The 22,928-nt window shown below is 48.0% G+C and overlaps 1 protein-coding gene across 1 annotated transcript in view; it reads right to left on the bottom strand.

Moving 5' to 3' along the window:
- The window catches only part of grm3 (glutamate receptor, metabotropic 3), a gene marked incomplete at its 3' end in the record, with an annotated part of 62,368 nt that extends 39,756 nt beyond the window's left edge, over positions 1-22,612 (bottom strand). The window contains exons 1-3 of the mRNA XM_083763746.1: positions 22,487-22,612; positions 21,378-21,521; positions 5,233-5,502 (exon numbers count right to left, since the gene is read on the bottom strand). Coding sequence (XP_083619872.1) covers positions 5,233-5,502; positions 21,378-21,521; positions 22,487-22,597 — 525 coding nt within the window. The 5' untranslated portion in view covers positions 22,598-22,612. The remainder of the gene's footprint in view (positions 1-5,232; positions 5,503-21,377; positions 21,522-22,486) is intronic.
- Positions 22,613-22,928: the final 316 nt, after the last annotated feature.

Here is a 22,928-nt window from a genome sequence, read left to right as displayed (position 1 = left end):
AAGCCCCCCACTCCTCACCAAGCCCCCCACTCCTCACCAAGCCCCCACTCCTCACCAAGCCCCCACTCCTCACAAAGCCCCCCACTCCTCACCAAGCCCCCCACTCCTCACCAAGCCCCCCACTCCTCACCAAGCCCCCACTCCTCACCAAGCCCCCACTCCTCACCAAGCCCCCCACTCCTCACCAGGCCCCCCACTCCTCACCAAGCCCCCCACTCCTCACCAAGCCCCCCACTCCTCACCAAGCCCCCCACTCCTCACCAAGCCCCCACTCCTCACCAAGCCCCCCACTCCTCACCAGGCCCCCCACTCCTCACCAAGCCCCCCACTCCTCACCAAGCCCCCCACTCCTCACCAGGCCCCCCACTCCTCACCAGGCCCCCCACTCCTCACCAGGCCCCCCACTCCTCACCAGGCCCCCCACTCCTCACCAGGCCCCCCACTCCTCACCAGGCCCCCCACTCCTCACCAAGCCCCCCACTCCTCACAAAGCCCCCCACTCCTCACCAAGCCCCCACTCCTCACAAAGCCCCCCACTCCTCACCAGGCCCCCCACTCCTCACCAAGCCCCCCACTCCTCACCAGGCCCCCCACTCCTCACCAGGCCCCCCACTCCTCACAAAGCCCCCACTCCTCACAAAGCCCCCCACTCCTCACAAAGCCCCCCACTCCTCACAAAGCCCCCCACTCCTCACCAAGCCCCCACTCCTCACAAAGCCCCCCACTCCTCACCAGGCCCCCCACTCCTCACCAAGCCCCCCACTCCTCACCAGGCCCCCCACTCCTCACCAGGCCCCCCACTCCTCACAAAGCCCCCCACTCCTCACCAAGCCCCCCACTCCTCACAAAGCCCCCCACTCCTCACCAGGCCCCCCACTCCTCACAAAGCCCCCCACTCCTCACCAGGCCCCCCACTCCTCACCAAGCCCCCCACTCCTCACCAGGCCCCCCACTCCTCACCAGGCCCCCCACTCCTCACCAAGCCCCCCACTCCTCACCAAGCCCCCCACTCCTCACCAAGCCCCCACTCCTCACCAAGCCCCCCACTCCTCACCAAGCCCCCCACTCCTCACCAAGCCCCCCACTCCTCACCAGGCCCCCCACTCCTCACCAAGCCCCCACTCCTCACCAAGCCCCCCACTCCTCACCAAGCCCCCACTCCTCACCAAGCCCCCACTCCTCACCAAGCCCCCACTCCTCACCAAGCCCCCCACTCCTCACCAAGCCCCCCACTCCTCACCAAGCCCCCACTCCTCACCAAGCCCCCCACTCCTCACCAAGCCCCCCACTCCTCACCAAGCCCCCACTCCTCACCAAGCCCCCACTCCTCACAAAGCCCCCCACTCCTCACCAAGCCCCCCACTCCTCACCAAGCCCCCCACTCCTCACCAAGCCCCCACTCCTCACCAAGCCCCCACTCCTCACCAAGCCCCCCACTCCTCACCAGGCCCCCCACTCCTCACCAAGCCCCCCACTCCTCACCAAGCCCCCCACTCCTCACCAAGCCCCCCACTCCTCACCAAGCCCCCACTCCTCACCAAGCCCCCACTCCTCACCAGGCCCCCCACTCCTCACCAAGCCCCCCACTCCTCACCAAGCCCCCCACTCCTCACCAGGCCCCCCACTCCTCACCAGGCCCCCCACTCCTCACCAGGCCCCCCACTCCTCACCAGGCCCCCCACTCCTCACCAGGCCCCCCACTCCTCACCAGGCCCCCCACTCCTCACCAAGCCCCCCACTCCTCACAAAGCCCCCCACTCCTCACCAAGCCCCCACTCCTCACAAAGCCCCCCACTCCTCACCAGGCCCCCCACTCCTCACCAAGCCCCCCACTCCTCACCAGGCCCCCCACTCCTCACCAGGCCCCCCACTCCTCACAAAGCCCCCCACTCCTCACAAAGCCCCCCACTCCTCACAAAGCCCCCCACTCCTCACAAAGCCCCCCACTCCTCACCAAGCCCCCACTCCTCACAAAGCCCCCCACTCCTCACCAGGCCCCCCACTCCTCACCAAGCCCCCCACTCCTCACCAGGCCCCCCACTCCTCACCAGGCCCCCCACTCCTCACAAAGCCCCCCACTCCTCACAAAGCCCCCCACTCCTCACAAAGCCCCCCACTCCTCACCAGGCCCCCCACTCCTCACAAAGCCCCCCACTCCTCACAAAGCCCCCCACTCCTCACAAAGCCCCCACTCCTCACCAAGCCCCCCACTCCTCACCAAGCCCCCCACTCCTCACCAAGCCCCCACTCCTCACCAAGCCCCCCACTCCTCACCAAGCCCCCCACTCCTCACCAGGCCCCCCACTCCTCACCAAGCCCCCCACTCCTCACCAAGCCCCCCACTCCTCACCAAGCCCCCCACTCCTCACCAAGCCCCCCACTCCTCACAAAGCCCCCCACTCCTCACCAAGCCCCCCACTCCTCACAAAGCCCCCCACTCCTCACAAAGCCCCCCACTCCTCACCAGGCCCCCCACTCCTCACAAAGCCCCCCACTCCTCACCAGGCCCCCACTCCTCACCAAGCCCCCCACTCCTCACAAAGCCCCCCACTCCTCACCAAGCCCCCCACTCCTCACCAAGCCCCCCACTCCTCACCAAGCCCCCCACTCCTCACAAAGCCCCCCACTCCTCACCAAGCCCCCCACTCCTCACCAAGCCCCCCACTCCTCACCAGGCCCCCACTCCTCACCAAGCCCCCACTCCTCACCAAGCCCCCCACTCCTCACCAGGCCCCCACTCCTCACCAAGCCCCCCACTCCTCACCAGGCCCCCCACTCCTCACAAAGCCCCCACTCCTCACCAAGCCCCCACTCCTCACCAGGCCCCCACTCCTCACCAGGCCCCCCACTCCTCACCAAGCCCCCCACTCCTCACCAAGCCCCCACTCCTCACCAAGCCCCCCACTCCTCACCAAGCCCCCCACTCCTCACCAAGCCCCCCACTCCTCACCAAGCCCCCCACTCCTCACAAAGTCCCCCACTCCTCACCAGCCCCCCCACTCCTCACCAGGCCCCCCACTCCTCACCAAGCCCCCCACTCCTCACCAGGCCCCCACTCCTCACCAGGCCCCCCACTCCTCACCAGGCCCCCCACTCCTCACCAAGCCCCCCACTCCTCACCAGGCCCCCCACTCCTCACCAGGCCCCCACTCCTCACCAAGCCCCCCACTCCTCACCAGGCCCCCCACTCCTCACCAAGCCCCCCACTCCTCACCAGGCCCCCCACTCCTCACCAGGCCCCCCACTCCTCACCAGGCCCCCCACTCCTCACCAAGCCCCCCACTCCTCACCAAGCCCCCACTCCTCACCAGGCCCCCCACTCCTCACCAAGCCCCCCACTCCTCACCAAGCCCCCCACTCCTCACCAGGCCCCCACTCCTCACCAAGCCCCCCACTCCTCACCAAGCCCCCCACTCCTCACCAGGCCCCCCACTCCTCACAAAGCCCCCCACTCCTCACCAAGCCCCCACTCCTCACCAAGCCCCCACTCCTCACCAAGCCCCCACTCCTCACAAAGCCCCCCACTCCTCACCAAGCCCCCCACTCCTCACCAAGCCCCCCACTCCTCACCAAGCCCCCCACTCCTCACCAGGCCCCCCACTCCTCACCAGGCCCCCCACTCCTCACAAAGCCCCCCACTCCTCACCAAGCCCCCCACTCCTCACCAAGCACCCCACTCCTCACCGCCCCACCTCACCGCCCTCACCGCCCCACTCCGCACCCCTCACCAGGCCCCCCACCCCTCACCAGGCCCCCCACCCCTCACCAGGCCCCCCACCCCTCACCAGGCCCCCCACCCCTCACCAGGCCCCCCACCCCTCACCAGGCCCCCCACTCCTCACCCCTGCACACCCCTGCGGCAGAGAAAAAAAGAAAAACCTAGGCCTTTTGCACCCTGGACAGGGACGTAAAACTTTTAAACTTTTAAATGACTTGGCTGTTGTTCCATTCAATTGGAGCTTTATCTTTTTAATAAGACAGGCAATAACGATGCATTATTCTCTCTCTCTCTCTCTCTCTCTCTCTCTCTCTCTCTCTCTCTCTCTCTCTCTCTCACTCTCTCTTAGGCAGTGAAAAGCAAGACTGATAGCCTATTTAAAATCGTAACCTTGATAACCGAATTGGACTCAAGGAATGAACAATCAGGCATAGCTATAGAAGTATAGCCTGACACGTAGTCTCTCGAGCCTCGAGACTGTTGGCCCACGCAATTTTCCAAATGCTTCCATCATACAGTTTGTGCAACATAAGTGCTATTTTGACAACATAAAACTTGTATGGGCGTCCCCGGAACAACATATTTTCAGATATACAGGTTCTGTAGTCAAATTCACATTCATTTGGAAATATGTATTTAAAAAAAGCTGGAGAACCACTGCTTTAGCCATTTACTTTGTCATTACTTTAGCCATTTGTAACTCTGGTGCTGTACAAATGGAACCCAAAAGGGTTTGATTCAGTTTGTACGCACTCCCAGAATGAAAGGACAATTGAAACAGTTGTTAAAAAACAACCAGTCTTGTGATCACGTATATGACTCCACAATAGAGTAGGCCTACGTATAGTAATAGTTTTAATCTTTTCTTATTTTTCTCAAATTCGTATTTTCTCATTGTCAATGTCAACTTAACTCTGAGAGAGTACAAATGGAACCAAATGGACCTGTTATGGTCCATTTGGTTCCATTTGTACACTCTGCCAAAAGCCCTTGAATATGATGGCAGAGCTCCAGCAGTGATTCTCATCATTTGACTTTGAAGGACGCCCAGTTAGTTTTTTTGTTTTTCTTTTAGGTTTCATGACCTAAAAGATGAATTTTCTGTGGTCTTTCTGTGGTTTTCTCTGGGGTTTGGAGGCCTTTTGAGCTGCAATGAAAAAGGCAAAACAGTGACATCTGCTGGCAGGCTGTGACATTACAAACAGCAGGAAAAGCAGAGCACTTGTCTGAGCCAGAATACCCCAGACCACAGAAAATCTACTGAATGTTAAAAGTTCAGATTTTTTGGGTGCAATTGAGCTAAAAAAAGAAAAGAAAAAAAAGACTTTTATGTCACAATCCCTTTAATTCATGAAAAGTTTTTGCTTTTTTGGGAACGTTTTTGGAAAATGTTTTCAAATAATAATAATTAAAAACCAAATGTAGGAAACAAAAACTAAGTGTCTGTGACCCACAAAAAATGGGTCCCGACACCCACTGTTTGGGAAACAGCGCTCCACAGTGTGTACACTTACCTTCTCGGAGGTGGCGATGCAGATGTTCCTCATGCGCGCCTCCTGCTCGAAGGCCTCGATGCCCGTCTCGCCGTAGTCGCCCTCCGACGCCACGGTGGACACGTACGTCCAGTTGAAGAGCCGCAGGATCTCGGCCATGGCCTTGGCCTGGTAGAAGTCGGGCGGCACGGTGCGGGCAAAGTAGTCGTAGCGGCTCTTGTCGCTGAGCTTGGCGCTGGTGGAGGCGTAGCTGATCTGAGGGATCTGGAAGAGTCGGAGGAGGTTGGCCACCTGGAGACACACAGAGTGCAGGAGGAGGACAATCAGTGGTCTGTAAAGCAGTGGTTCTCAACGTTTTGGGGGCTGGGGACCCCCGGAAATGCTTTGTCTCGCAAACCTTCTGACTGACTTTGTGGTCACTGAAGGCTATCCATGCTATTGTGTTTATATGTCAATGATATTAACAGCTTCTGTACAAAACACGTCTATAGAAACGTCATAGGGATTCGAACCGAGCTGTACATCCGACGTCGCTAGGGGCGAGATAAGACTATTCAGAATTTTTTCTATTTTTCTTTTGGCCCGTTCGCCTTTCGGCTGCCGTATGCTACGCTCTGGGCAATTATTAGCTTACAGTTGACTTACATGTTAGCGCGGCGGAAATAATGACGTATCTCCTAATCCAGGGTGCTCTCCGTGGTTATGAACGGATCGATGTACTGGCGCTTCATTTCTGCTCCTCATCCGTCTCTCCCGCAAAATATGAACGCTTTTTGGCGTATATATCGTATAAATTAAAAGGATTGCTATGTAAGCTAGCAATGTAAAGTCAACTTTTTAAAGTAGATTGTTTCCGGGTCATGGCTTTTGTTATGATTCTATACTAAGTACTGGACCCTCGTCTGGTTCTGACAGACCGGTCTTGTGTGTGTAGGCTGAGGTGGTGTGTGACGACCCGGTTGAATCATTCCTTGGTTCGGCGGCGGACGGACGGACGGGCCGGCCCGGGAGAACAATAACATGACACGAGACTGTATCACGCTAAGACGCTCACAAAGTTTATTACATACAGAACATATATAGCTTGGATCCTCATGTCCTAATGACGTCACTGACTAGACATCACAATCACTGCCTGCAGCACGCTGACCTTGCTGCTTCTCTAACTGTCTCCACTCCAGGAGCTGACTATAAAGTGTGTCACAGTTCAGGCAGTAGACAATACATATCAAGTGGCGGCCGTTGACATTTGTCCTAGGGAGGGCGCTATAACAAAATCAAGAAAACATGCACTAGGTATCATCACATTCAATGAATGGCATTTATTTTTTAAATAAAAATACATAATAGACAGTACTCTGTAAATGTCTCAAAGACATAATGCTGCCACCTTGTGGCTTAACATTTCCAAAATGTAACAAAAGGTGCCAAGAAAAGGTTAAAGAAACAAACCTGTTACCTGAGACAGAAGGACCAGTGCCATAAAAAAGTGCAATGGCTCAAAGCCACATGACCTTGCTACAGTGGCTTTAACATTAACAAAAAAATAAACAAAAAGTCCTTTTATAAAAGAACCCTCAAAGCCATGACTCTGCCACCTTATGGCTTAACTTTTACTTTTTGTACATACATTTTGCTCTTCTCTCCTTGAGAGATGCAAATCTGTCAATGACTCTATGTTTAAAGTCAGGGAAGTTTCTTCTCCATAGAGAGCATGGCCACTGCATTGAGACGATCCTCTGACATTGTGTTTCTGAGGAAGGTTTTGATTCTGTTCAGTGTTGAGAAACACCTCTCAGATTCAGCTGTAGTCATAGGAGTTGTGATAAGGATATTCAACAAAGCTACAGTCTCTGAGAATGTTTTCTGAAGGTTGTTCGCCAACATGACCTGATACAGAGCTAAAGCACCACCACAGTTCCTGAACTCAACATTTTTGTAGATGAGTGACAGCTCAGTTTTCAGCTTGCTCTTGTTCAGCATTGGGTAAGCCTCCATGGTGGTGTTCAGTGCTGCCTCAGGGAAAGTGCTCCTGTAGTCTTGGAATTTGTCACTCTGTAGCAGTGTAGCACTGATTAGGTGCTTGGTGAAGGAGAACCTCTCTTTTGCATGCCTCAAGATAGTGTCACACACCTAAAAAAGGGAAAGAAAAATAATGCACCAATTTAATAGAAATGGAGTTGGTTGTTCACACTACTGTGTAACACATTAGGGACAACACAAATTATCACAGCAGTATTATAATACGAGACAGTTATATTAGGTCACTACTACAATAATAATAATACAATTTTTAAAAGACTAACAGCATCTTTCTCACCTCTGTAGCTATCCTCTGAAGTTCAGTTGGTCCCAGTGTGTGATGTTTCTTGCTAGTATGCTCCTGCTGAGATACAGCTCTGCTATGTTCTCCACAGAGTGTAGGATTGGAATCCCTAAACAGGACCATAATAGAAAAAATAGATTTAGTTGTCAGGCAAGTTATTACCTACACATAGTTAAATAGTTACAAGTTATTCAAGGATCACAGACAGTAACACAGTATCAATAATGGTATTATACAGCACAACATACACATTTACCTGATGTCTTGCACTTTTTTTGTGAACTGCTGCAGGATTTTCTGGAGCTGGTTGTAGAGAATGTCCACATGAGGCATGATATGATGGAACAGTTCCAAGAAGAAGGTGAACGTATCATCCTCCAGCAGCCTCACAAACCCTAATGTCCCTAATGGTTTCAAAACACTGAAGGAGGTCATCTTTGTGCTCAAACACAGTGTTCACAGTGCGGCTGTGGAAGTTCCATCTTACTGTGCTTGCTCTTGGGAGTCTGTGAGCCACCACTCTATCCAGAACACTGGTTCTCTTTGGAGATCTTGAAAAAAAGCTAGTGAATCCACCCAGGTCAGAGAAAAACTGTCTAACTTTAGAAATGCGAGCTGTCACCTGCTGCATTATTAAGTTGAGTTGGTGAGCATAGCAGTGGACATAGTGTGCATTTTCATAAATATCTTGAACCTTCTTATTAACACCTCCTATGGCTCCTCTCATGACACTTGCACCATCATATGCCTGGGCGATGAGTTTCTTCTTCTGGTCCTCAGGGAGGATGGAACTCAACCTTTCAAGAAGGGCTGTGGAGATGGTTGCAGCTGTGGCGCTCTGGAGAGGTACAAACTCAAAAAACCTTTCTTGTACAACATGGGCTTGGTCAATGTAGCGGAAGACAATCACCAGTTGATTTTGAGTGGAAACATCAGTTGTTTCATCAGCCTGTATGGAGACAAAGTCTGCAATCTTGATTTCTTCTATGATGCTTTCTCTCAAAACTTGGAGCATACAGTCAAGGAGTTCATTCTGTACTGTCTTAGATGTTCCCTTAAACACAGTAGCAGACTGCAGGTGCTCATGTACAACTGCATCTAGTGATGCTACAAAATTCACCAAGCCTCTAAAAACACCAGGATTTACTGAGTCTGCACTTTCATCATGCCCACGTAGGGCTAACTCAAAGGCACCACAGAACTTGATACAATCTATTATTTTAGATAAGATGTGCCTGTTTTTGTCAACCTCCTCATTGTGTTGACGGATCCCTAGCCTGTAGCCTTCATTAAGCTGAGCAGCTATATTAACTTTTCCAAACATGGCTAATTTGACAGAACTTTCCATGTGCATTGAGGTTTGCTCATGTTTTTCAGCTTTGTTTGGAAAGTGCCTTAAGTCATTCACTCCAGTCTTGATCCATGCTGGATCTGATCCTGCTGTCTGAAACAGTAGACAGGGAAAGCAAAATAATGCTTTGGAGTGAGTGCATGCGGTCAACCAAGCCTTCTTGTCATACCAGCTCTTAGAAAACGTCCTGGTGTATACTCTCTTCCTCTGTCCTTGGTCTGCTGTGTGATTATTACATCAGGTTTGTCTGGACCCAGCTCTTTAATTCTTAATTTTTCTTGCAGTGTCCTTCTCTCAAATGGTGTTTTCTGCAGTGATTTCACAGAGTTCTCTTTTTCCTCTTCTTGTTCCATTATGCAAGTGATTTGAAGTGAATTAAACTATTATTTATTATCTTTACCTGGCTGACTCCATTCATCTGTCTCATCTAGGGATGCCAAACGACTCATATGTGGCCAATCGACGAATCGAGGCCTAAAATCGACGTGTCGAACGACTTTTTTCCTTCTTTTTTTTTTTTTTTTTTTTGCTGCGCAGCAGTTGACAGCGCAACTAACGACGCATTCCTTTGAAGCGCCACAACTTCTTCAGCTGTACCCATAGTATTTAGAATGTGCATCAAATCAATCAATCAATACAAATTAAACTTCATTTTGTAACCAATAAACATGTGTTTATTAAACACGGAACAGTAATCCGTAGGCTGCATCAGCCTATATAAGAAAGCCGACGTTTGACAAAATTAGAATAATGTCAGACTCCCGGTGCCAATTAACAGTCAGTAAACATGGCAAATCAAACATAATGTAGCTATATGGCCTGGAACATTTATTACAAAACAAACGAAAAGTAATACACTTGCAGCTGTTCCAAAATAAATGGACACATAGCGCCCTAAAATAGGCCTATTATAGGCTTAAAATAAAATAAGAGGCATGTGCGTGGCACTATACTTCGTAGCAGCAAAACATTAAAATTTTAAATCCAAAACATTCTTCTAGGCCTAACAGTTAAACAACAGTAAGTAACAATTAACAGTGAAAATCTGTGCAATTAAACACGAACTCTGTGCAATTATCGTTTCCAACTATCCATCACGCAACATTGCAGACCAAATCAATTGGAAATCATTAGCCCTACATACCGGACATAAAACAAATAGCCTTCAAAATATAAAATAGACCAATAGGTAGACTACTATATATAAGCTACACAACACTGCACAACACTGTGCAGTACAACTTATTAATCTTTTTTTTTTAATGAAATGATTCATCCCCAAGGCCGCGCTGCGAGGCCAACACTCACTACATATAATGTATGCTATACAGTATATGGCCTGGAGATTAACAAATAGCAGCTCAACATTTTAGAGTAGACTAGCTTAAACCACTGACTTGTTCTTGTTCAAAAACACAAGCATGTCCACGTGCTCAGGGGTAAGGCGAGTGCGAAGCCTATTTAATATCAATCCCGCAGCAGAGAAAACTCTTTCTGCCGGCACAGATGTTGCGGGAACGCACAGGTAACCTCTTGCTAAACGTGACAGTTTCTTGTACCTATTCTCGTGTAGTTCCCACCACAGACCTGGGTCTTGTGCGGGAGAGATGGCGTCTTCCCCCAGGTAACGCTCCATTTCGACCTGAACAGACAAAGCGGCATCCGCGGCGAAATAATCTTCCCCGAAGAAGTCAATCATTGCGTCCACATGTTTAGCTCTTTTTTCGGTGGGCGCAGCAGCGACCGACTCCGCCACATCTTCGTCCTGCTCCCCCTCAACAGTAGTAGCTGGCCCAGCAGCATCCAAGTCCGGGAGCTTTGACAAGAGAGCATTGACATTTTCATGAACAGCTGCTCTCATCTCCTCGGTGGTGAACTTCAGATGTTTGTGACGTGGATCCAAAAATGAACCGATCATAGCCGCTTTCTTAGACACCGAGTGGACCTTGTCTGGCTTGTCGAGATCCATGCGAGAGCGGAGAGACTCTGCCACCTTGGTTTTGAATTCCCGCACCTTCGCACCTTCATCAGCTTGCAGTTGCAGATCCCTGATTGATTAAATTATACTTTATTAATATTAATATTAACAGTTTGCAAATTGCAATGGCACAGAATGGATACGTAATAGGCCTATACAAAATAATGCTATTGATTTAGTATTTTAATTGCACCTTTCACATTTCACATTTTTACCTGGAGAGCAGAGTGGCTGTGATTGGATACACGGTTGAGATTGACACCTCCTTTTCCCCGCACACTGCTGTGGTGGCTATCTTTAGGGCACGTAGAACGGGCAACAACTCCTCGATAAGGTGCCAGTTTGCATCAGTAAGCTCCAGGGTGCGCGCATCGGAGAGTGAAGTTACGTCACGGTCCGACAGTACCGAGGACACGGCCCATCTCTGCTCCAGTAACCGCTCGAACATGTCATAGATGGAATTCCATCTAGTCTTGCAGTGTTGGATGAGACGGTGGTCATTTTCAACTATGTCCCTCGGCTGCTGCCTGGCCTTGAGCGCAGTTGTCGCCACGGTGCTGTGATTAAAATGGGATACGAGACGAGCTGCAGCCCCAACAGCACTAGAGACAGCTGCCAATTTGAAGCCGTCATTGATGGCCAATTGGAGTGTGTGTGCAAAGCACCGATGCGACTCCCAATCCAGGTAACGAGTGTGTGCCAACACAATATTAGTTGCGTTGTCATGGACACAGACATCAACTTTGTCGGCTATGCCCCAACTCTCAACTGCAGCCTTTAGGACGTTGGACATATTTTCTGCAGTATGTCTCTCTGGCATTGCTCGTGTCTGCAGGATAGCACTCTTCAACTCCCAGTCTTCAAAATAGTGAGCGGTAATTGTCACATAGGACTCTGTAGTCAAACCTGTCCATGCGTCAGTGGTAAGAGAGACGTTTGTGGCTTTGGTCAAAATCTCACGGAGTGAGGCGGCCACCTGATGATAGGATCCCTCCAATCGGGTTGTCATTGTTGAGCGACAGGGCACGGTATATTCTGGTTCTGCGAATGCCATCAGGGCACGGAAGCCTTTACCCTCGACAAAGCTAACTGGCAAGGTATCTTCAGCTATCATCTTTGCTGTCAACTGTGTGAGCCTTTCAGCCCGCTGAGGGTCACAGTGGCGAGGCTGCACTGTAAAGTTGGCCATGTGGCTTTGGGCTTTCCTTGGCTGTGGATGTTTGCTGAGCATGTGAGTTGACATCACCGATGTAGATGAGTGATATGCATATTTTTTGCCGCACAGTTTGCATTGTACACGTTTGTTGTCATCAATCTTCACAAAAAAGTCCCACACAACACTCCTACCTGCAGATGCCATATTTCACGTTGCGCGGTATTTATTTACTTTGCTGTGGGCAAGCAGGAAGTAAACGCAGATGCGCAGTGCGCACACGAGAGGACTGAGAAGACATGCACTAGAGCAGCACAGACGCGCGCAGCACAGACATGTTCAGACACACACACCCATAGCCTGTAGGCCTACAGTTCCCGCTCCCATTTTGAAAACGGTTACTTTATAACGTTTTTGAAAAAGCCATTACAAAATAATAATTAATTAAAAAAAAAAAAGAAAAAAAAAAAGACGATTTTTCGACTCGTCCATTTTGAGTCGCCGTGAGCACTAGTCGAAAATCGAGTCGATTTTCAACTTTTTTCAACATCCCTAGTCTCATCCCTCGTTTTTCTAGTGCATGTTGTTGTGGCTGTGTGTTAAACTGGCCAAAGTAACCCCCTTGTTCAAAAAAGGGAGTAAATTAGAACCCGGCAACTACCGCCCTATTTCTATTCTAAGCTCCATCTCGAAAGTGATGGAAAAAATAGTCTATGAACAGGTTGAAAAGTATCTTGCCACTAATAAATTGCTGTACGAGTTCCAATCTGGTTTCAGAACATCCCACTCCACTGACACATGCCTCCTCTATTTGAGCGACCACATCAAACACGAGGTGGACGCTGGAAAATACTGCGGCATGGTCATGCTGGACCTCCAAAAGGCTTTTGACACCGTGAACCACTCCATACTGGTTAACAAGCTTAAAGCTATTGGTTTTGATAGCACATCAGTGAGCTGGATGCAATCCTACCTGGAGGGGAGAGAACAGATGGTGGAGGTGAACGGAACACTGTCCCCTCCCCTCCCAGTGAGCTGTGGCGTCCCACAAGGAAGCATACTAGGGCCTTTACTGTTCCTAATATATGTTAACGACATGACTTCAGCTTGTGACTGCAACTTGTTCCTGTTCGCAGATGACTCAGCACTGCTGGTCTCGGACAGGAACAAACTGCAGGTTGAAAAGACCCTCAGCTCTGAACTCGGTAGAATCTGCACCTGGCTCGCTGATAACAAACTATCCTTACACCTGGGAAAAACTGAATCCATCCTCTTCGGATCAAATAGTAATCTCAGCAAGGCAGATGGCTTCTTGGTTAGAGTGGGTGACAATATTATCACACGAAAAGATCAAATTACCTACCTAGGTTCCATCCTGGAGGCCAATCTTTCCGGTGATAAGATGGCCACCAACGTAATCAAAAAAGTCAATCAAAGAACAAGATTCCTTTACAGGATCTCCTCACTGGTCAGCAAAAACACCTTGAAGACCTTAACAGGAGCCCTCGTACAAGGTTTCTTTGACTATGCATCCACCTCTTGGTACCACAGCACCTCAAAGGCCCTTAAAACAAGGCTCCAGACCTCCCAAAACAAACTGGTCAGGCTCCTACTTGGCCTCACCCCCCGAACCCACCTCACCCCTGCCCACTTTGACAGGCTGGGATGGCTTAGGGTCGACGACAGAGTACAGCATCTTGCAATGGGTCTGGTCCACAAGATTCGATACACCACCAAGATACCCATGTACCTGTCTAAATACTTCCTTAGTGTAAACGAAGTCCACACCCACAACACCAGAGGGAGTACAACAAACCATGTACAACCCAGATTCGGCACAAACAAGGGACTAAATTCTTTTCGCTCCTATGCCACCAAAATGTGGAACGCCCTACCAACAGTCATTAAGACATGTGAATCCCTTGACTCCTTCAAAACCGCTCTCAAAGGGCACCTACGGATGGCTGCAATTCGAAACTGGCCTCTGTAAAATCTGAATCCCCCCCCACCCCCCCCACCCCATTTTCCCTCACTGTATATTGTATCTTTTCCCTTTTTTGCTTCCCATATGATGAATTTAGCTACATAGAAATGTCTATTTGTATGTCTCTAAATGTTTGTATGTCTTTAAATGTTTTGATGAATTGAACAATGTGGACCCTGTTGTAAACAAGTGTAATGCTTAATTGGGTCGTCCACTCACAGTTGACAGTCTTTGTATTGAGTTTGTGCTTAAAATGTACTGTAAATTCTACAAACTGTTAATAAATATTTCAATCAATCAAAAAAAACCTGTCCCTATGTCAAACTGTGCTGTAATGTGTATGCTGCCCCCAAGTGCTTAGTGGTGTGAATAACATGTCATGGATCGCACATTTTTCGCGACCCAGTGGCTGCCTATAGTTTGTATTGAAGACATGTGGACCGCAATGCATTACTCTTCAGTGCTGAGAATCAAAGGCTACAGATGAACGCGCACCAACACGTGACACTCGGTAACCAATCAGAAACGTTACATAACGTAAACAACATTTGACATTTCATGGAGGCCTAATACTAACGTATCAGCATAAAACAACTTTTAATCACTGCCTTTAGTTAGTGGCTACTTATATTATATAATATTTACGTTTCTAGATTGCTAATTTTAAATAAATTACAGGCTGTAGATTTCGTTTCTCAGTCATTCTTATTCAAGGTTTATTAAGGGGTTGTGCATGGTGGTGCGGCGCACCAGCGCCCCCTATGGACGCACCGCCACGACAAGTACATTGTATATTCACGTACAAGTACATTGTACAAGTACACAGCATGTTGTATACTACAACAGCTTTCAGAGTAAAAGCGCTGAGACAACCCCGGCCACCCAGAGCTCCTATTTTGAAGCACTTCCGGCACTGATAGTGTTTTAAGGATAGATCGGTTAGTATGGTTAGTGTACTAAACCTTTTTCATATCAAGGCCCATTATTTATTCAGCATTTGAGCCACGGACCACCATTTGATGAGATTTTTGACTTGCAGACCCAAAAATCTTTGGATACAGATTTGGGCCACAATTCCATACTGTATTGATGTTGGTACCATAGGAGAGATAACAGGCAAACCTTGATCAAAATAAAAAAATATTCTACATTCTCTATTTTGTAAACTTCTTGGAAATTAAGTAATGCAGATATTTAACTTTAAATTAACTCCTGAGAGCGAAAAACGAAACCAAATGGACATGTAGCCTGCAGGTCAATTTGGTTTCATTTTACACTCTCAAGATTGTAAGATCAAATAAGACCACTGTTGGTCCCTGGACCACTGGTTGAAAACCACTGGTCTAAAACACCACTGCACCACTGTATCATAAACTAGCACTAAGCTAACAGACCAGTGAGCACCTAGCCTCGGTCCCAGCCTTACTCATCTGCGAAGAGAAAAGCCTGGTCACAAAACCAAGGCAGAGTGTATCAGCGGAAGTGTCGGGCTGGAACATCCATCAGATGTATTTCCCCCGGATAAGATATTTTTTTGACCAATCACAAGACTTGTTTCATTCACAGAGAATGTAAACTGATTTGTAAAGCGTCAACATTATTTTCTTGAGCAGTACTTCCGCCAAAATCCTGCAACTTCCGCCCCCCAAAAAGATACCCCCTACAACGTAGGTCTTGCCCAGTGTGGTGAGCACACCTAAAAACCCAATGTAACAAGCTAAGAAACTGTGTTTTTGCCATGACCAAATCAGCAAAAAGTAACTTTATCAATGATAAAGCCGAGGAAATTAAAAACAATCCTCGGGAGCTTTGGAAGCTACTAAACAACCAACTAGGCTGTGGTCAGAAACTAAAAACCAGGTTTACTAACATAAACATCAAATCGAATAACACCCTCATCACTGACAAGCTTGATGTAGCCAACCACTTGAACATTTTCTTTACAAACATTGCAACAATGCTGGTTAACAAACTGCCCTCCCACTCTGGGCGTTTTGGTGTAGAGCACATCAAAGCCTTCTACAAAAACCTAGGTGTTTGTAAAGATGATTTTAAAATGGCAATGGTAACAACTGAGGAGGTACTTAAAAAACTGAGTGCCCTCCAACCCCACTGGCCATGACAATATACCCTCCAAATTTCTCAGAGACTCAGCCATTTCCATAGCTCCAGTCATCACACACATAGTAAACCTCTCCATAAAACAGGGACAGGTCCCCCAAGATTTTAAACTGGCCAAAGTAACCCCCTTGTACAAAAAAGGGAGTAAATTAGAACCCGGCAACTACCGCCCTATTTCAATTCTAAGCTCCATCTCGAAAGTGATGGAAACAATAGTCTATGAACAGGTTGAAAAGTATCTTGCCACTAATAAATTGCTGTACGAGTTCCAATCTGGTTTCAGAACATCCCACTCCACTGACACATGCCTCCTCTATTTGAGCGATCACATCAAACACGAGGTGGATGCTGGAAAATACTGCGGCATGGTCAAGCTGGACCTCCAAAAGGCTTTTGACACCGTGAACCACTCCATACTGGTTAACAAGCTTAAAGCTATTGGTTTTGATATAGCACATCAGTGAGCTGGATGCAATCCTACCTGGAGGGGAGAGAACAGATGGTGGAGGTTAACGGAACACTGTCCCCCCCCTCCCAGTGAGCTGTGGCGTTCCACAAGGAAGCATACTAGGGCCTTTACTGTTCCTAATATATGTTAACGACATGACATCAGCTTGTGACTGCAACTTGTTCCTGTTCGCAGACGACTCAGCACTGCTGGTCTCGGACAGGAACAAACTGCAGGTTGAAAAGACCCTCAGCTCTGAACTCGGTAGAATCTGCACCTAGCTCGCTGATAACAAACTATCCTTACACCTGGGAAAAACTGAATCCATTCTCTTCGGATCAAATAGTAATCTTAGCAAGGCAGATGGCTTCTTGATTAGAGTGGGTGACAACATTATCACACGGAAAGATGAAATTACCTACCTAGGTTCCATCCTGGAGGCCAATCTTTCCGGTGATAAAATGGCCACCAACGTAATCAAAAAAGTCAATCAAAGAACAAGACTCCTTTACAGGATCTCCTCACTGGTCAACAAAAACACCTTGAAGACCTTAACAGGAGCCCTCGTACAAGGTTTCTTTGACTATGCATCCACCTCTTGGTACCACAGCACCTCAAAGGCCCTTAAAACAAGGCTCCAGACCTCCCAAAACAAACTGGTCAGGCTCCTACTTGGCCTCACCCCCCGAACCCACCTCACACCTGCCCACTTTGACAGGCTGGGATGGCTTAGGGTCGACGACAGAGTACAGCATCTTGCAATGGGTCTGGTCCACAAGATTCGATACACCACTAAGATACCCATGTACCTGTCTAAATACTTCCTTAATGTAAACGAAGTCCACACCCACAACACCAGAGGGAGTGCAACAAACCATGTACAACCCAGATTCGGCACAAACAAGGGACTAAATTATTTTTGCTCCTATGCCACCAAAATGTGGAACGCCCTACCAACCGTCATTAAGACATGTGAATCCCTTGACTCCTTCAAAACCGCTCTCAAAGGGCACCTACGGATGGCTGCAATTCGAAACTGGCCTCTGTAAAATCTGAATCCCCCCCACCGCCCCCCCCCCCTTTCCCCTCACTGTATATGTATCTTTTCCCTTTTTGCTTCCTATATGATGAATTCCTGTTCTGTTCTTTAACTACATAGAAATGTCTATTTGTATGTCTCTAAATGTTTTGATGAATTGAACAATGTGGACCCTGTTGTAAACAAGTGTAATGCTTAATTGGGTCGTCCACTCTTGCAGTTAACAGTCTTTGTATTGAGTTTGTGCTTGAAATGTACTGTAATTCTACAAACTGTTAATAAATATTTCAATCAATCAATCAAAAAACCCATGGGACCAGTGAATGAGTTTGACTCTACTACTGCCTGGGAGCCAGAGGGAGAGAGTAGAGCAGGGGAGGGGAGGGAAGGGAAGGAGGATGTATTGTAGTATAGCAAAACTGAACTTGAAGAAACTGGTGCAGTAGAGCGGTGCTGTGTGTTTCCATTTCTGTTTCTAATGCGAGTCACACTCCCAGGCATTCGCACGCACGCACGCACGCACGCACGCACGCACGCACGCACGCACGGCACGCACGCACGCACATACATACATATACATACAGAGAGAGAGAGAGAGAGAGAGAGAGAGAGAGAGAGAGACTTCCCTGGCACGAGAATCACATGCTCAAGTAAAAGCACGTATTAGTTGGAGTAGTAGAGCAGTAAGTCTGGTCTGGTTAAATCACCCACAGCAGCAGATACAACACAAACTCCACCAAAAACAAGCAGCAGTTGAAATAGAGGTCTACAGCATTACTCTTGTGTGTGATGATGGAACAATATACTGTAGGCCTACAGCATTATTATTGTGTGTGATGATGGAACAATATAGGCCTACAGCATTATTATTGTGTGTGATGATGGAACAATATAGGCCTACAGCATTATTATTGTGTGTGATGATGGAACAATATAGGCCTACAGCATTATTATTGTGTGTGATGATGGAACAATATAGGCTTACAGCATTATTATTGTGTGTGATTATGGGACAATATAGGCCTACAGCATTATTATTGTGTGTGATTATGGGACAATATAGGCTTACAGCATTATTATTGTGTGTGATGATGGAACAATATAGGCCTACAGCATTATTATTGTGTGTGATGATGGAACAATATAGGCTTACAGCATTATTATTGTGTGTGATGATGGAACAATATAGGCCTACAGCATTATTATTGTGTGTGATTATGGGACAATATAGGCCTACAGCATTATTATTGTGTGTGATGATGGAACAATATAGGCTTACAGCATTATTATTGTGTGTGATGATGGAACAATATAGGCCTACAGCATTATTATTGTGTGTGATTATGGGACAATATAGGCCTACAGCATTATTATTGTGTGTGATGATGGAACAATATAGGCCTACAGCATTATTATTGTGTGTGATTATGGGACAATATAGGCCTACAGCATTATTATTGTGTGTGATGATGGAACAATATAGGTCTACAGCATTATTATTGTGTGTGATGATGGAACAATATAGGCCTACAGCCTTATTATTGTGTGTGATGATGGAACAATATAGGCCTACAGCCTTATTATTGTGTGTGATGATGGAACAATATAGGCCTACAGCCTTATTATTGTGTGTGATGATGGAACAATATAGGTCTACAGCATTATTATTGTGTGTGATTATGGGACAATATAGGCCTACAGCATTATTATTGTGTGTGATGATGGAACAATATAGGCCTACAACATTATTATTGTGTGTGATGATGGAACAATATAGGCCTACAGCATTATTATTGTGTGTGATGATGGAACAATATAGGCCTACAGCCTTATTATTGTGTGTGATGATGGGACAATATAGGCCTACAGCATTATTATTGTGTGTGATGATGGAACAGGAGGGCTGAACGAACGGCATGGAGGAGGTCGACTACGGGGAGACACAGAGAGAAAGAAAGAAAGAAAGAAAGAAAGAAAGAAAGAAAGAAAGAAAGAAAGAAAGAAAGAAAGAAAGAAAGGGGGATTGATCTGAGGGACAGAAATGCTGGTGGGAGAGTGCATGAGTGTGAGAGAGAGAGAGAGAGAGAGAGAGAGAGAGAGAGTGTGAGAGGCATTTGAGGGTTTTTTGTGCAGTCACGGACGAGTAGGAGAGAGGGAGGTCTTATGCTAAACTATGCAAATGACTGCACTCTGCTGCGAGAGCAAGTGGAGAGCAGGGGAAGCACACAAAACGACACCGACGGAACATGATTCATATCAATATAGGCACACATACGCAGCTGAGCTGATCATGATTCGGCCATGCGAACGTGGCACGGAACAAAAGAGAGAGAGAGAGAGAGAGAGAGAGAGAGAGAGAGGAGGCTACTCATGCAGTAAATGTATCTTGTGTGAGTGTGTAAAAATGGACCCGTTGTGCATTCATTTTTACACTCTCAGATTTCATGGTGTACATACAGTAAAGGTGGCCTTACACTAGCCGATAATCGGGCATTTTTGACGCTCGGGGGGTGCCCGACTCATCAATCGATCTGCTCGGGGCCGCTCAAAGCGTGATCGGGATCGGCCCGATCAACATCAAGAATGTTTGATATTTGCTCTTCCCCGCTCCGATTATCCTGTAGTGTGTGGTGCTATCAGATTTCAGATTGAAAAAAATCGGCTAGTGTAAGGCCACCTTTAGTGGATGATACTGATATTGATGGAATGTCTGTCAGTGTCTGTAATCTGCCCAACCTGTTTGTCTGTAAATTACTGTAATCTGCCCAACCTGTTTGTCTGTAAATTACTGTAATCTGCCCAACCTGTGTGTCTGTAATCTGCCCAACCTGTTTGTCTGTAAATTACTGTAATCTGCCCAACCTGTTTGTCTGTAAATTACTGTAATCTACCCAACCTGTTTGTCTGTAAATTACTGTAATCTGCCCAACCTGTGTGTCTGTAATTGCGAACGCAGTGAGCCACTTACTATGACAGCAAGGGCTGAATGTCTGTGTGTGTGTGTGTGTGTGTGTGTGTGTGTGTCACGCTGTTACACCACCCGCCCGCCACCAGAGGGCGCAGCTGTAGCACACACACACACACACACACACACACACACACACACACACACACACACACACACACACACAAACACACACAGGGCGCAGCTGTAGCACACACACACACACACACACACACACACACACACACACACACACACACAACCACACACACACGAGCTGCGTTCGCTTCCCGCGTTTGCGCGTCTTACTTGTCTGTAAAACCTGTGTGTCTGCTTTCCTGCCTGCACAAAGTGCACAGTCAAGATAAATGTTCTATCCACTTGTAAATTCTACACTGCACAAATATACACTGTCAGAGTGTACAATGTTACATGTCCATGTGTACACCCTCAGAGCTAAAGGTGGGGGAGTTGTTTTCATATTTATTTTTAAACAAAACATAAAAAATTGTAAAAATGTGCAGAATCTTTATTCTGGTCATCATTACTAGTGGCCACCCCCCCTTCCCTCCCCTCCCCCCCCAAACTCTGGCGTGGAAGTGCGGTGGAAGTGCGGAAGGCACACTACGCCACGCTGCCACTCAAGTAACTGTACTGACCAATCACGGCGCGTCTTTTCCGGGACTTGTCAGACCCAAACATCCGCTCTGTGACGCACGCGGACGCTTCTGTGAAGAAGCACCAACGCGGAAGCTTGCCCTCCCTTGAGAGCATTCACTGTATGTCTATGGTGGGAACCCCTGCTCTAATCTGTGTTGTTACCTGTATGGAGACGCTGCTGTAGGACCCTCCGATGACCGCAGCGATGGCCAGGGGGCTGTCGTCCTGCAGGGCGTATGAGCCGTCCGGGCAGATGAACTCTGTGTCGTCCACCTTGGTCAGGGATGCTCGCACAAACTCCAGAGCCTGCCGAACGCAACCATGGGGACACGTAATGTATAAAAGAGTGTTTATTTTAAACCCATTAAAACTGGGAAAGCATAATTTGCCTGTATAGTCAATGTCATATGACGACATATCACAGATTAGCCTGCAATTAATTTAGATTTTCTTTGTACCTATAATGTCATGCCTAAATAAATAGGGATGACAATATTGAAGTGGTTAAAAAGCAGACTTAATTCTCATCAAGACAATAGCGTCTTAAACATGTCACGCTCGATGCTTCATTTCTCTAATAGCTCCACAACGAAATCCTCATTCTGTTTTTAAATTAAGATAAAGACAATCCCTAAAGGAGAATACTGGCATATTTGATTATTCGGTTCATTTCGCTCATTACACTTCCATTACAAATTCTTTGTGGGAAGTTTTCTTACGTGATTTTGCTTTCAGAATGTATTAAACTACATTGCTTGCATGGCACTGTGCTTCAAATGCTTTTCCAACAACATTTGCGCATTTCTGCCACATTGTGTGTGTGTGTGTGTGTGTGTGTGTGTGTGTGTTGCGTAACGCCCAAACCACACCTATGCATAATGTAATGGGTAGCGGAGGTGTTTTAAGGATTTAGGTACGTGGTGGCACAAGATTTTTACGGGGGGATTCCTCTTACACAATACTAATTCCCCAAATGGAGTAAATAGGGCTCCTGGCGCGAGATAGAGCTGTTGTAGGACAACAACATTGCATGGGACATTCAAATGAAGTTTCAGCGGGGATATTAGGACATCATTATAGAGGCAGCTGTGAATACTTGATCAAATAAGCAACACATTGAACAAGCTAGATAATTTCAGGAGGATCACTAATAATATATAGATTTATTTTAAAAATATATTATTTTTAATGCTGTGCATGGCCAAGTTAGTCTGGAACAAGTTATCAGGCGACCAATTCAATATACAGCTTTAATAGACCACGTGAGACACCTGTTCCAGTGCGTAGGTATCTCGTGAGCAGGTGTCCAGGATGTGAACGCCCAGCGAGACGCCGGGCAGCAGGTCGGGGTTGCCGTTGATTTGGTCGATGGCGAACAGCATGGCCTCCAGCCTCTGGATCCCCCGGTCCTCGTTCACGCGGCCGCACTCCTCCACGCCGGCCCCCTTCTCGTGCACCGGGAAGAGGCCGCCGAGCACCAGGTCCCCCTCGATGCGGATCTCCCGGCGGGCCTGCGGGGGGTCCACCTGCGCGACACTCCGGCACATTGTGATGACCAGGATTAGGACGGGAAGGCGTGCGATCATGGTCGGCTGTGGCATGCAGGGTAAAACGGAATGGGGATGGGTTTGGCAGAGAGTGAGAGAGAGAATGTGGTGAGGGATGAGAGGAAAGGGGGGGTGGGCTGAGGGAAGGGGGTTATGGGGAGGAAGG

This window comes from Protomyctophum parallelum (genome assembly GCF_964188405.1).
Source record: "Protomyctophum parallelum genome assembly, chromosome: 4".
Taxonomy (NCBI): domain Eukaryota; kingdom Metazoa; phylum Chordata; class Actinopteri; order Myctophiformes; family Myctophidae; genus Protomyctophum; species Protomyctophum parallelum.
This window is presented reverse-complemented; position numbering and strand designations above follow the sequence as displayed.